Genomic DNA, 16,020 nt, shown 5'->3' with positions numbered 1-16,020 from the left:
AGAGTGAGCGCATATTAGTGGTACAGATGGTTGGTAAGTGATTGGTGTTGAGATTAATGCTAGTTAGTTGGAGTGGAGCAAGAAGTAAGGGCACCGTGGATCTTGACGATTGCTCCATCGCGAATGCCCCAGTGAAAGGGTGCATTAGGGTTATCATTACGTAGGTCGTAGGTTGCGGTCTTTGCGTAGTTGGTACTCAAGTTCTCTTTCTGCAGGAGACAAGTCAGGGCTGACTCTGTATGTCTTGAAATTCTCATGTGTAGCGAGTTTGCGAGAGTTGATCAGAGCTAATTTTTTGTTAGTAATGTTCTCGAATTCTACAACAATAGACCAACAATTTGATGCTTTTTTTGTGTTCAGACGGTTGGAGAAACTAACATTATCATTGGTAAGGTCTATAACGTTTAGGATCTCTGTGATGCAGGGTAACGCTGATGGTGGTGTTTGGGTGACATTTGCTACGGATACTGGTTTTGGGACACCAAATATTATTATATTCTTTTCACGTTTAGCTGCTTGCTTTAGTTCGACAAGGACTTGACCGATTTGTGGCGATGAGTTTGGCTTGTTTCTGACAATATTACTCCAGAATGGCTGGTGTGGGCTTGATTGGGTGGCTGGTTGAGAGTTGATTTTGGTTCCAATAACTGCTAATTTTTGTTCAAGTTTTTTTATTTGGTTGGCTTGCAGGTTGATAGTTGCTTTCTGTTCTGAAATGATGTTAAGGAGCTCCATTATCCAGATATCGAGGTGTGCGATAGACGGTGCCAAGTTTTTAATGGCTGAGTAACCATTTGCATCAATTTTATTAACCATAAAACCTTGCACAAGATGAAGGAATGTTAAATTATGTGCTTTCTTTATATTGTTGTGATGGTGGGAGGGTTACCACCCTGAATAACTGTGGATTACCTCCCAGTTAAGAAATATTTAATATATATATTAAACACAGTATTGCACTAAAAGATTGTGTTTTTTTCATATATATATATATATATATATATATATATATATATATATATATATATATATATATATGTGATTCTTACGCCAACACATACGTCACTTTTAATTACTTTTGACTTTCGTCCAACATTTGCGTGTTAGACGAAAGTAAAAACCATTAATTTAATTACAAGTAAATCGTATTTTAAAAAAACCACAAAAGCGCAAATTTAATTGACCAGAATATTTTAAAAACATTCTGAATGTTTTTAACAATATAAACAATGTATTTATTTTTATTTTTTTTAATAAAATGTTTTTATTTTTAATTTTTTTAATAAAATGTTTTTATTTTAATTTTTTTTTACTGTAAATCATGCGCGGAGTGTTGCTACATCGACTATCTTATAGCCTGACTCGCAAGGGAGTGCTGCTACATCAACTGACAAATAGGCTGACTCGCAAGGGAGTGCTGCTACATCGATTGACAAATAGCCTGACCCGCAAGGGAGTGCTGCTACATCTACTATCTTTTAGCCTGACCCGCAAGGGATTGTTGCTACATCGACTGAGGGTTTGGTTGGTGCAGGCAGTCTATCAATTAATAAAAAAAAAATAATTCTGGTCTTGCATTTTAATTTTTACTTTTTGTCAACAAAATAGGGAAAAAACTTTCGGACAACATCTAAGGGTTGTATATATATATATATATATATATATATATATATATATATATATATATATATATATATATATATATATATATATATATATATATCAGGCCTTGTTACAAGATTTCGCTGCGTAACGAAAACGCGCAACGCATTTCTAAGTAACTCAACTCAGCAAATATATTTTGTATTGTTATATTTCGTCACTAGCGTCTTTTTAAGTACCGCATTGTAATTAAAGTTATTTTATTAACGCGTTAAAAATCTTACAAACAGTTTCTTTTTTCTCACTATAACAAAAGTTACAAATAAAATCTAAGTTCCTATTTGAAAAATCATTTTTATTATTTTTTTCAAATATAAACTAAATTTTATTTTGAAAAAAATATTTTTTTCATAAAACGTAAAATAATATTTGTTTATTTTCGTATAATTTTACAGTTGGTTTTTGGTTATTTTATTAACTGTTACTAAATTTTTTCTTATTTATTTTGTGAACTCTTTTTAATAATGTTTTTAAATAATAAAGAGTTTTTTTTTATTATTTATCAGTTATCGATAACATATTCGTGGTCATAATTTATTTTATTAAATTTTACGAACTTCATTAAAACTTTACATTATTGAATTAAGAATAAACAAAATATCTTATTGAAAAAAATATTTACATCAAAATAAAATGTGCATTTTTTAAACTATTATGACAAAAAATAATTTTTATATTTAAAAGGAATTTATATATTTAATTCCTTAAGATAAAACTTAAAACACTTTATTTTTTTTAACTAATTTTTAAGAACAACAAAAAAATTATTAAACAAACTGTTTCTTTAACAAAAAATCTATTAGTTTACCATTGCGGTTAAATGCTTTTACTTGCGACTTTTTTTCTTCTGAATTAATGTCACGTTAAAAACATCAAAAGATAATTTAAATATTCTTAAAGTTAAAAGTTTTTGCATAGCGCAAAACTGCTGAACGCGTAGGCAAATCGCCTTTTCGCAAGCAAAATGCGAGCTGCGTAACGCTTCTTAACAAGGCCTGATATATATATATATATATATATATATATATATATATATATATATATATATATATATATATATATGTATATGTATATATACAGGAAAATGATTGTTTTTTAAAACAAAAGAAAGGTTTCAAAATAAATCAAAATTTGGATCAAAATCAAAAAATTTTGTAAAAGACATGTACAAAATTTTTTTGTGATAAACTGATGTCGAAAAGAAATTGGATTTTTTATTAAGTAACCTAAAAAGACAATTTTTTTAAATTCTTTTTTCATTGTAATTTTTGTTAAAATTCTGTGTAAGTTTTTTTAGTGTACATATGTTGACTATCTAGGGATAGGTGCAGAGTTGGGGTTGATTTATTTTGGGGTTAGTAGCATACATCAGTTATTTATATATTTATTTATTTAGGGGTTAGCAGCATACGTCAGCTGACTATGTAGAGATAGGTACAGCAGAATGTGTATACATTGGCTGACTATCGAGAGATTGACTTAGGGTTTTGGTTTAGGCAAGCGATCTATTAGATTAAAGAAAAAGCATTTTTTCTTAAAATTAATAGATTACTTGCTCAAACCATCATGCATGTGTTCATATTTATACACATGCATGGCGTCCCTATCTACTACTATTTTTGTATTGTGTATTTAGTGATGTAACATGCAGGCTGTCAAGAATATATATCTGTAAAGTTATAAATTTTAAACTTTAGTTTTTTGTTGATTTGGATGATCAAATTTATGCTTTACATTTGGAAGAAAATAATATAAGAAGAAAGTGTAAGTAAAAAATTAGCTAGTTAAATATCTGCATATGTCCTGGAGTTACATATGTATGTATATATTTGTGTGTTTGTGTGTGCATGCGTGCGTGTGTGTTTGTGCATTCTACAAAATGTGTTTGTATTCTACAAAAAAGGTGGTCAATGTTCCTAAAAAACAGAGCAATAATAAATTAATAAAAAATAATTTTTTGGTAAACAGAAAAAGATTATTGATTAGTGTTTTTTTAGTAGTAAAAGAAATTTTTATATAATAATTTATATATATATATTTATATTTTTGAAATATTTTTTATAAAATAATTTATTTGTATATATATGAATTTATTTATGTGTATTATATAATAATTTATATATATATATATATATATATATATATATATATATATATATATATATATATATATATATATGTATATATATATGTATATATATATATGTATATATATATATGTATATATATATATATATATATATATATATATATATATATATATATATATATATATATATATATATATATATATATGTATATGTATATATTCAAGTAAAAAAAAAGCTTTTTCATTCAACTGGCACTTTCTCTTGTTATTTTTAAGAAAAAATAATTTTCTGTTCCTGTTTTTAATTCCTGTCAAAGAATTTTATAAAATAATTTGTATATATATATTTTTAATATATTTTTTATAAAATACTTGATATATATATATATATATATATATATATATATATATATATGTGCATATGTATATGTGTGTATTTATATATATATTATCCTCAATTCATATGTTAGGTAGAAATTTCCTAATATCAGTTTTGCGCTCTTAAGGTAAAAATGTGTGCTTTAAAAAAAAAGATAAGCTTTTTCATCCAACAGTTTTTTTCTGTTATTATTAGAAAAAATAATTTCCTATAATAATTTTATTATTTGGAAACAACAAAACAGAATGTTATAAAAAGTTATACTTTATATAAGACTATTATATATACTAGGGTTATGACTTTTTTGTGACCCCGTGTTCCTGGGTCATAAACCAATGAATATTTGTACAAAAGTAATAAAAAAAAAACATTAATTTGATTTTCTTGTTGAAAAAGGTCACCCGAAAAATAAAAATTCGTAGTTACCATATATGCATATGAATAATATTTCAAACAACTTTATGATCATAATTTTTAACTCTTATGGAGTTTATAAGCATTTAACAGTTTATTGTTACATCACTCTAAATTACATATAAATATAAAATTACTAACTTAAAAAACAATTTTATTTAAATAACAATTCTACAAGTACAAAATGCTACTGTATATATCAAAAAAATGTTGTGTAGTATTCAGCTTAATTAAAGCGTGTACACAAAATAAATGTGAAAAAAAAGTTAACTTGTTATTTTTTTTCAGTGGTTGTATAAATACATTTTTAATTGTGTTTGTATTTTGTTGGCAACATTTAACAATTTCAAAAAAATGTTTTAGTTTTCCCATTTCATTTAAAATAAGTTTTAAAAATGACAAAAGAAGGTGTTAGAAAAAATACTTTAAACAAGTATTATGGAAAATATGAATAGAAGCTACAATTCAATAGTAAAAAAATTACAAATACATTCCTACACTGTTAGTCATGTTATTTAACGTTTTTCCCAAACAAAATCGATCAAACACAAATCTGGTAATGGAGCAAAATAGGTTATTCAAGATACAAAACTGGTTAGAAAACTAATTAACAGTTTTATGAATAATATAAGCCTCTCACTAAGGGAACGCGCAAAAAGATAAGGATTTTCTCATAGTTTTGTAGTAAAAGTTCACAAAAAGGGCCTAACAGTTTTGAAATTAAAAAAAAAAGAATCCGCTGAAGAAAGTTGTATGACAATTATATTTCTAAAAATTTCTAAATAATTTAAGATGATGAAACTTGTATGAAGTACGAATACGTAAGTACATAGCAAGCTCCTGGTGCTGTCTATTATAATGCAGAAATATAGAGTAAAAGCAGATGAGAAATTTAAATACACAAAACATAATAAGTTTGGTAAAAATGCTTTGATTTGACAAGCTATTTACAGGTATGACAAAAAAACTCAGCACTTTATATTTCTGATTTCACACTTGCTGGTAAAATATATGTTAAAGAGTGTTTACAAAAACATCTTTTACCTCTTACTAAATCACATGATGGTAGACATGTGTTCTGGCCTGATTTATCATTAAGTCATTATAGGAAGTTGTATCTAAAATAGCAATGCTTCAAACTGAATTGAAAATTATTGCAAAGTACTGGGTAATTATAAAACGAAAAATAAAAAATAAAAAACAAACCAACTATGCAGAAATGTTAAAGATTTTAAAATGTCATTTAAAAAGTATCAAATAGTTGTTCTGTACACAAGTCTATGAGTACCACCAAAATTAAAGTTCTAAATTTTATTAGATGCCCACAGGAACAAATTAATTTTTTTGAAATATTTAATCTTTTTATATTAATGTTATAAAATTAATACTTAGTTCTAAATAAAATTGACGAGTAAAAGTCTTTAATTGTTTTTCTACTTTTACACTTGTGTATACTACTTATTTGCTTTAAAGCGTAGTATGAAGTTCTTATGCTTTGTTTGACAAAATAAATCTGAGCTGGAGGTTCTTTTCATTTTACAGATGTCAAAAAAATCTTGAAGATGCCTGATTGCTCATTCTGCACGCTGATTTATTCTGGAAATTTCTAGCCTCGATGGTTCCTGATTCCAAAACTTTTTCACTGAGTTTAAAGATTTTTTGTGACTGTGCAAGCTGCTACATAGCTTCTGATAATCATCTGTATTGTACATTTGGTCAGTAAACCAATGGTTCACCCATCTGTAAGAGATGAATCTAAAAATGTTGATTAGTGAGTCTCTTCTCTCTGCTAGAAAAATAAATGTCAAAAGAGCTTCTATATCTTGGGAATTTCATCTCGCATTACTTAATTTAAATATTTTCTGAAACTTCACTTTAGGAAATATTCTTCAAAAAAACCAAATACCTGAATTAAATGAAATGAGATGAGCTGTTTGTAGTTCTTTACTTTCCTCCAAATTCTTCATCTATTACTATATGAATGACTCGTTTAAGAACATGATGTTCACAACCAATGAGTTGTGGTTCTTCAAGTTTTTTTTTCAGTAAAATGTCTTTGTAACCAACTGACAATCCCATTCCATATTCCAGTGTTTACATTTGTAGTGCCTGCTACAATCATCTTTATACTCTTCCTTAAATTGTATTCATCGAGGATAGCTGTTACATTTTAACAACAGTATCTTTTTTTCCGTCTGGTAGATCTAGTGCTGGAAATTTTTCTATTTTCCTATAACGAAGAGTGTAAAAATGCATATCAGCAAAATAATAATAATAAATGATAATAATTATTATTTATGATGAATATTTATATATTTATAATAATAATAGTTATTAATGTTCACAAAAAAAGTTAAAATATTTATGTTTTAAAATAATTTAAAGTCTTTGTTTATGAGAGCGCGAAAATAAAACTATTTTAGACCGTTTAACTGCTGATTTACCCTAGTACTTGTAACTTAACTTCTCATTGTTTAATCTTTGGCGCTAACATTTAAAACGTTAACACTTTATTCCTTAATTTCTTCTTTAAGTTTCACAGCTTCTTTAATAGTTGATCTGAGTATACTAGACTGTGAAGGTGTCCTAATGTTGATCCCATCTTGAGATAACAGTCAACAAATGGTTTCTACTTTGCTGGTTGATTACTTTGAAGATGTTACTAATTTGGTTGCAGTTTTGGTTTTGCTGTAGTTCTTGCTGGTACTTGTTCTTCTGAATCTTCAGACTCTTGATATTTTGCCTTAGACTCAGATTGGGAGGTTGACATTGTTGCTGATGCAGTTACTGTTGTTGAAGTAGGCTTCAAGGAAATTTTTCTTGTTTTGGATAGTTTTTGAACTTCTCAGTTGTATACCTGACCTATCTTTTGCTTTCAATCTGAAGGTGATACAAGCTTTTTTCCTCACTGCAGAGTCATTCAACTTTTTTTTTTGTGATGTCAAAACATCATTCAATGAATTGTGTTTTCTTTGTTTTCTCGTTTATCATTTGTTTTCAGTACTTGATTTAGTTTTGCCTTGCAACTTGAATTGTTAAATGTGGAAAATTTAATTTCTTTACCCATAAACTTGTTCCTTTTTTGTCAAATTGTTTTCTGCGATCTCGTCTCCCTTTGATGTATTCAGGAACAAATAGCAACCAACAATTTGGATTTTGAATGGTATCCTATTGTTATCTTCCAATGATTGTTCTTCTAGTGGAGCAGTTTTTCTTTTCCTATGTGATTCATATAATCGTACGTGGTTCTTCATCCAGATTGTCTTTTTTCTTTCATTAGTGGAACCACTTTTCTTATAGGGCATTATGATTAAAGATAACACTTGAAAAATATTTCTGAAATGCAATAATAATAAAAATAAGTGCTATTGTACTTCTATATTATTTGATTGATTATTTGACTGCCATCTGGTGAATACAGATACATATATAATTATTATCGTTGCTCAATCAGGCAGCTTATATAGTCTAAATCTTGCTAATTTATATAAACTTCTAGAAGACTCCAGAAAATTCTAGAAAGTTCCATAAGGTTCAAAAAAATTCTAGTTGTCAGAAAGTCATAATTCTACTGCCTGCAAATACTAGTTATATACCATTTTTAAAATTTTGTGTTGTGAGTGACCATTTTCGAAAATTAATCAAAATAAAACCCTTTTTCATTACTTTTTAGCAAAAGTTCATCGAATTAAGGCACAGGAATATAGTTATTTTACAAAAAGTGTATATATATAAATATATATATATATATATATATATATATATATATATATATATATATATATATATATATATATATATATTATATATATATATATATATATATATATATTTATATATATATAGTGGGTTGCCAAATTATTAAGGACAGTTTACATTTTAAGTAATTTTAAAATATAAACTACTTTAATGAATAAATACGTATCTTATAGTTACTTTTTTGTTGTTTTTATTGTTAGAGAGCTTAATTTAGAATATAAAACAACATAATTACTTATTCATACCTATTTATTTTTTTATAAAAAATTACAAATAAGGTAATAATCCTAATATTTTGTAATGCCACCCTTAGCTACAATAATGGCGTGTAATACAATAAAAAATAATGCAGACTTTTGCATTGTGTTGGAGACTGGGATTGCTATGCCTTTCTCTTATAATACTTTCTATCAATTGCTGCTTGGTAATGATGATTTCTTTGGCAATTTCCCTTTTTGTGAACTCCCATAGATTTTCTATGAGGTTCGTATCAGGTGAATTCCCTGGCCATGGCAAAACACACACTTTTTTTTAAGTTAGGAATGCTGTAACACTTCTAGCTTTATGACACGGTGCTGAGTCATGCATGAACTCTCTTCATTACCAGGGAACCATTCTTGGACCTGGGGCAGTAGTCTGTTTTCCAGTACTCACTTGTACTGATACTGCCTCATGGTCCTTTCCACAATGTAAAGGCAACCCATACCCTTGGCTAAGATTACAGACCACACCATTACACTCACAGGATGTTTAACCTTTTCCAAATGGCAGTCCTGGTGGAATTTTTCTCCTGGGCGTTGTCGAACAAACAAGCTTTTGTACATCAAAATTTGAAATGCTGTCCGAGAAGCAGGCCTGTAAAACATTTCAAAGATATTGTAAAGTTATTAACCTTAAATTTTTCTGGTTTCTTACAATATTATAAATTATATTTACTCTACTCCAGTCTTCAATAGTCATATGCTGATGATTTCTGGCCTATTCCAGTCACTTTTTTTTCATGGCTTCAATTAAACGTGTTTTTTTGCTTGGACGATGACCCATTAAATTCTCTTCAGTCAACCTTCTCTGAACCGTCCTTTTGAAGACGTTAATGTAATGTAGCTAGTTGAGCCACACTTTTTTTTCTGTTTTTAAAACAGATGTCTCTAATTTTACGGTCACAACATGGAGTAGTGATCCTTTTTCTGCCACTGACACTGACTCGCTGACACGGTCTGGTTCTAGAGGAACAATTGTATCAATTTTTCTTGTAATTCGACTCACTACTGACTTTGCAACACTTGCAATTGCTGCTATCTCTCTCTGAGAATATGTAGAATGAAGAAGTAAGATTTTTACTTCCCTACTTTTTCTTGGGGTTAAGTCTGGAGACTTGCACATACTAAAAAAATCAATGAGAGGTAAGAATGGTTACAAGTCAGGACTTATGCATTAAAATTAGCAAAAATAATAAATTATTAACTATAACTAATTGAACTATTAGCCAATACTTTCAATAGTTCTAAATTCCAAAAACTTGCAAAAAATTGTTCCAAAAATAAATAATTGAAATCAATTTTGAACTTACTCCAACCACACTTTTCAACAATTGACAGCTAATTGAATTATAAACTAACTTTTGACAGATAGGGTGGATTGACACAATTGTCGCAGTTTAAAAATAATTATAGTTATATTGGTAACTAAAGTGCACAAAAAATTTATTTAAAAATAATTTATTTGCTCACATATATAGACGCATATGTCAATATACACATACTAAACTAGCAAGTTACCTACTTTTCAAATATGATTTTTTTTTATTTTAGTGAGTAGCCCTATTAATAATTTATCAAATGGAACTAATGGAATTTACCTTCAACAAAATGGGGAAGCATACAAAAAAAAATCTGAGATTCAAGATGTGATTTATGAAAGAATAAAACTTGGTTTCTTTTAAATTAAATATTCAAGTTTATAGTTTTTTTATTATATATTGTTTATTATATATTATTTTATTATATTATTATCTTGTAATAATATAATAAAATAAGTTTTATAATAAGTTTTGTAACTTATTTATTGATAAATTAATAACTAAACAAAATAATAATGTATTACTAAAATTTATGAAACATTTTTGATAAATAAAATAGTTATGTATATTCATAAAACTAATTTTTCCTAATATTTTTTTTAGAAAAAGAGCGTGATTCTTCTATGTTTGAAAAAAATTTACTATATCCTTTGTGTCTCATTGGCCTGTTAACTGTAACTGTAAATATTTTTTGATGTCTTTTTCATTGTGTCTATTAGTAAAATTACAAACTAATGATTTTTACTTTAAAACCCAAATGTACTGTCAGGAGTAAATGAGTCAGGGTCCTATAATTCTGATTTATGAGTTGATTTTTATTTCTTTTGAACTATATTTAAGATTTCATAAAAATAATTAAAAAGAGCTTGTTGTTCAGTTTATCTGTAAGATATTTAACCTATTTTTAAGAACTAAATATACTTATTTTAATAAAGTTCTTTCTTTGTCTTGATTATAAACTCTCTGTTTTTGTTATAAAACATTTAACACATCATGTCCAAAGCTGTTATTTAACCATGACTGATGACTTCATACTGAAATAACCATTGGTCGGGACTACAGTACATCATCTGAGGGTTTCAGCTTAGGCTGGTAGTATCTTTGTATAAAGGAAATTAGTTATGCAAAAAAAGAAGTTTTTTTTCATTTTTCTTCTTCTTTGTCTTTTTTTCTTGTTTGTTTTTATTAAAACATAAATTGTGTAATACAATTTATAAAACATGAATTGTGTAAAAAGAATAAGAGAAAAATAATTCATATATAAAAATGACTAATTCTATAAAAATAGTACTTTTCAAAATATTAAAATTTATATTAAATAAATAATGTATGTTTTACATAATTTATAAACATGTTTTTCATATTTGTCAATAAAAGGCTGTCTGTTTGTTGATGGTAGCTATGAACTGCTTTAAGTTGGTGTTTGGTACAGAGTCTCATCCACTCATGCATAAGGTAAATAATTTTATATTGTAAATCTGTTTTTTATTTGTTAAATTCTTGAATGTTTAAGTTTTTTTTAGAGATGCAACTTTAGTTTTCTTCAGTTTCTGTTAAATTAAATATAAAATAACAAAATAAAGTTTAATCAACCATGGGCACAGTACAAGAGCACAGTGATCCTGAACAACCGATTTTGTTCAAAATAACTGTTTATACTATAACAAAATATCTATCAAAATAACTGTTTATACTATATTAAAGTTAGGCCTGTTATGTTAATTGGTTTTAAAATGCTAACCTAAAAACATAAAAATAGTTTAATGTAGTGTCAAAAAAAGGCAGAAGGGTAATCTCCCAAAAGAACTATATATATGCAACCCTCGGAATTAGGAAAAATGAGGTCGGCAATAAATTGCTGACCTTAAACTGTTAGAGGTCGGCTTGAGGTTGGCAAAAAAAGTTTGACACAAAGAGGTTACCATAACACAAATAAACAAGGTCGGCAACTTTTTGCCGACCTCAAACACTTTAGGGTCGGCAGTTAGGTCGCTATTGCTGAATGCCAACCCTAATTCCAAGGGTTGTATATATATACATATATATATATATATATATATATATATATATATATACATATATATATATATATATATATATATATATATATACATATATATATATATATATATATACATATATATATATATATATATATATATATATATACATATATATATATTATATATACATATATATATATGTATATATATATATACATATACATATATATATATATATATACATATATATATATATACATATATATATATACATATATATATATATATATATATGCATATATATATATATATATATTATATATATATATATATATATATATATATATATATATATAATATATATATATATATATATATATATATATATATATATATATATATATGTATGTATATGTATATATATATATATATATATATATATATATATATATATATATATATATATATATATATATATATATATATATATATATATCTATGTGTATATATTTAAATAGATATATATATATTTATATACAGTACTGTGAATAAGTTTTAGACTACTTACATTTTTTCAAAAAATCCCAGAGAATTCTTCTCTAATATTTAAGTTTGTAGTTCTAAATTATAAACTTATTAAAACACATGTATTTCACACAAAATATGGAACAATTACAAACTTTTTAATGTCAAACTTCATAAAAAACTCTAAATATTTACTACGTCCTCCTTTTGCGTCAATCCCAGCCAATATTCGCTGGAGAATAGATTCGTACAAGTTAGTTATAAAATCCGGGGTATGTTGTGCCATTCTCTTTGAAGTACTTCAAAACATTCTTCAGCATTTCAGGTAGCATGTTCGACCTTTCTGTCCAGGTAATCCTAAATATGCTCAATTATATTCAAAACAGGACTCTGGGGAGGCCAGGTCATCAATTCCAGTACTCCTTCCTCTGCCATTTCATTTAAATAATTTTTTGCCACTCGGGAACAATGTTTTGGAGAACAATAATAATTGCAAACTCAAGTAAAGGACGGATGTAGGTGGAATAGAGTTGTTTTCATAAAGAAGCATCACGAGATTGGAAAGTGTGTTTTAGGATGCCTAGCATTTGATTTGCTTTACACGAGGCAATGATGGATTGGGTTTCTACTTTAAGATCATTGGTAATTTGAATTCCCAAGTCACACTCAGAGGTGGTTGCTTCCAATGTAATTCGAGTTGCTATTGAACAAGGGCCTAATTCCTCCATTGAGTACTTGAAAGGAGTTAATTTTTTTTGGCCAAAGTGCATGACCTTGCATTTCTTTGCGTTTAGCTCCATGAGCCAAGATTTAGTCCAATGAACAATTTGGTCAATATCTGATTGGAGTTGAAGTTGAGCAGCAAGTGAGTTGACAATGCTTAGGATTTTAGTGTTATCAGCGTAGATCTTACAACTGTTTTTCTCTTCCCACTGTACAGTGTTGTTTTTTTATTTAAACATCTTATTTATTTTTTTGTTTTTATTATGTATTCAGTTTAAATTTTTTTATTATTTTATAAAAATTGTTTTGATATAAAAAAAAAACTTCCTTTTTTAATTGAATTAAAATGTTTGCCTGCGATAGTCATTTTATTATTAACATTTTTAACAGTTATTTTACTATAAACCTTAGCAGGTAATTTAAACATTAGTTTTTTGAGAGTTTCCATTTAAAAAATTCATTGATTTTATTTAAAACTATTATTTTAAAGGAATAAAGAATTCCTTAATTTTCAAGCATTAAGTTATTGTATTTATAATGTTCAGTCATAAAGTATTATTACTAAGATAAAAACTTGAATAAAGAAAAAATTAAAAATTTTGACAGTCAAAAAAAAACAACAATTGACTGTCAAATACATAAAGCTCTCTGTCATAAGAATCAGGGTAACAGCATCAGTTTAGTTACATCTTTTAAATTATCAAAGTGTAATAACATCTGTGCAACTAGATCTGTAGATTTTAAGATAAAGTTATTTTTAAGATGAATTAACTAATAATGCATTATTTTAACCAGAGGTTATAAATATAGAGATTTTTTTAGATAACTACATCTGGAAAACTAATTATGCATTAATTTAACCAGATGTAGTTACATATAAGATTTTTTTCAGATGTAACTACATCTGGAAAAAAAATTAACTAATACACACCTGTCCAAAATTGGTAGAAACTACTTTGAAGCCCTCCAGAAAAACCCTTTGGAGGGATGATTTTGGTATTATTTCTGATCACAAAAATGTAAAATTTGAAATCATCTGTAACTGTCCGTGGAAGAAAATTTGATTTGAAGAATTTCTCTGTTTTAAGATAATTTAAAACAATGGTTTAATATCTCATTTGCATTTTTGCAGCATTTTAGGATAAAATAGCAATCAAATACTTAAATAAATACTCAAATAACAATTTTTTTTGCAATAATTTTAGCTTTCCTGGAATTTAAAATATTTAAAAGTCAACAAAATTTTTTTCGGGAAATAGCAAATTCTCTGCTATAGCAAATTCTGATACTATACCTTTAGAATTAGACCTTTATTGAGCAAAATTTTGTTAAAAGTCTCAGAAAAATGCCAAACTCAAAGAAAACTCATGAAGACTGTAGAAAAACAGTTTGTATCTTTTGCTTGAGAAAATGTACAAGAGAGTTGAACAATCAATTGATCAATACAATTGAAACTGTGCTCCAAATGAAACTTGACATATCAGACTCTAGAGTTCCAAAAGGGATTTGTGACACATGCAGGATTGCTCTTGGAAAGAAGAAAAATGATGAGAATGTTTCACTTCCTCTTATGTTTCAATTTGAAACTATAAAAGTCAGACCTTCAACTCGAAAACAGGACTGTGACTGCCTGATTTGTCAAATAGGACATTTGAAGTCTTATGAAAAACACCCACTGGAGACTTCCTCTGAACATTCACAGTCTTCTTCAAACCAAAAAAGATGTTCAGAGTGCTTGTCAATTCTTGGAAAAGGAATATCACATAACTGCTCTGACTTCTCATTTCGTGAAAACATGAGAAAACTAGCAATGAGGGATTCTCTTGTCAGTGAGCAAATTGCAGCTTCAGTTGTTACTGTCAAAGAAGCATCTCCACATGGAACTGTCAAACTTGCACAAAGCAGAGGTGGCCGCCCTTTGTGTCTCACAAAAGGTACATAAATTTATGCTAAAATTACTATTGTGTTATGTACAAGCTTTAAGACTAAGCATTCTTATCCTTAGTTTACTATTTTAAGAAATCACAGACACGTTATCAAAAAGCCCCTTGTAAAAAGAGATATGTTTGTTAGTTATCTCTTATAATAAAATAAAAGATTAGTTAGTGTTTAATGTACCCTTAAATTTGAGATAGGGCAATGTTTGAATTAGTACAAAATTTATTTTGTTGCATGATAAAGTACACCAAACTTAACTTACAGCTGAATTTAGTTGAATCAAACATATCAAATAATTATCCAGGTTTAGTGTAGTGTCAAATCAGTAAATGCATATTTTCTTACACATTTAGACACACCTAGCCTAAGATCAAAATTTGTTAATTAGATAGTCAAATGATTTTTATTACTTATGTTTGTTTATCCATCATAATATCATTATACTTTAAGTGTCTATTTTACTTGTAGCAAACAAATACAAATATATATAAATGTTTTCAACTTTATTTTAGGACCATCAAGTGCCAAAAAACTTTTTGGAGACACCCCACTACTGACAGCAGAAGATCTGGTGAATGTCCAAGTCAACACTGGTTTGTCCAATTCCTCAATGAATAAATTGGTGTCTACCATAAACCAAGTCACCAAAAGTCACGTTGTGGAACCCAACTTTATAACAAAGTTTATTGAGATTGGAAAGAAGCTGTCTGCTCATTTCACTCAAACTGACATTGAAGTCTGCAATGACAAATCACAGAGAAGGAAGCAATTGGTTGTACTCTGCAAAAACCTAGAAGAACTTCTGAATGATGTCCTGCTTCAAAGACAAGTCTATACACAGCACATTGTGAAGCTTGGTCTAGATGGTGGTGGTGGCTTTTTTAAGGTCAGTCTGGGCATTCAAGAGATGGAGCAAGTGTTAGAGTCTAGGTCTCCACCTTGCAAGAAA

At 27.5% G+C, this 16,020-nt stretch overlaps 1 protein-coding gene across 2 annotated transcripts in view; it reads left to right on the top strand.

The window, feature by feature from the left end:
• LOC105848813 (limb region 1 protein homolog) overlaps window positions 1-16,020 on the top strand; it is a 66,054-nt gene that overhangs the window by 37,198 nt on the left and 12,836 nt on the right. For both annotated transcript variants that reach the window (XM_065810827.1, XM_065810826.1), the window contains exons 9-12: window positions 3,360-3,426; window positions 10,115-10,234; window positions 10,486-10,562; window positions 11,260-11,337. In XM_065810827.1, the coding sequence (XP_065666899.1) occupies window positions 3,360-3,426; window positions 10,115-10,234; window positions 10,486-10,562; window positions 11,260-11,337 (342 nt within the window). The remainder of the gene's footprint in view (window positions 1-3,359; window positions 3,427-10,114; window positions 10,235-10,485; window positions 10,563-11,259; window positions 11,338-16,020) is intronic.

The sequence above is a fragment of the Hydra vulgaris genome, chromosome 11, assembly GCF_038396675.1.
Source record: "Hydra vulgaris chromosome 11, alternate assembly HydraT2T_AEP".
NCBI classification, from domain to species: Eukaryota; Metazoa; Cnidaria; class Hydrozoa; order Anthoathecata; family Hydridae; genus Hydra; species Hydra vulgaris.
The sequence above is the reverse complement of the archived record's forward strand: the minus strand, read 5'-3'. Positions and strand labels throughout refer to the sequence as shown.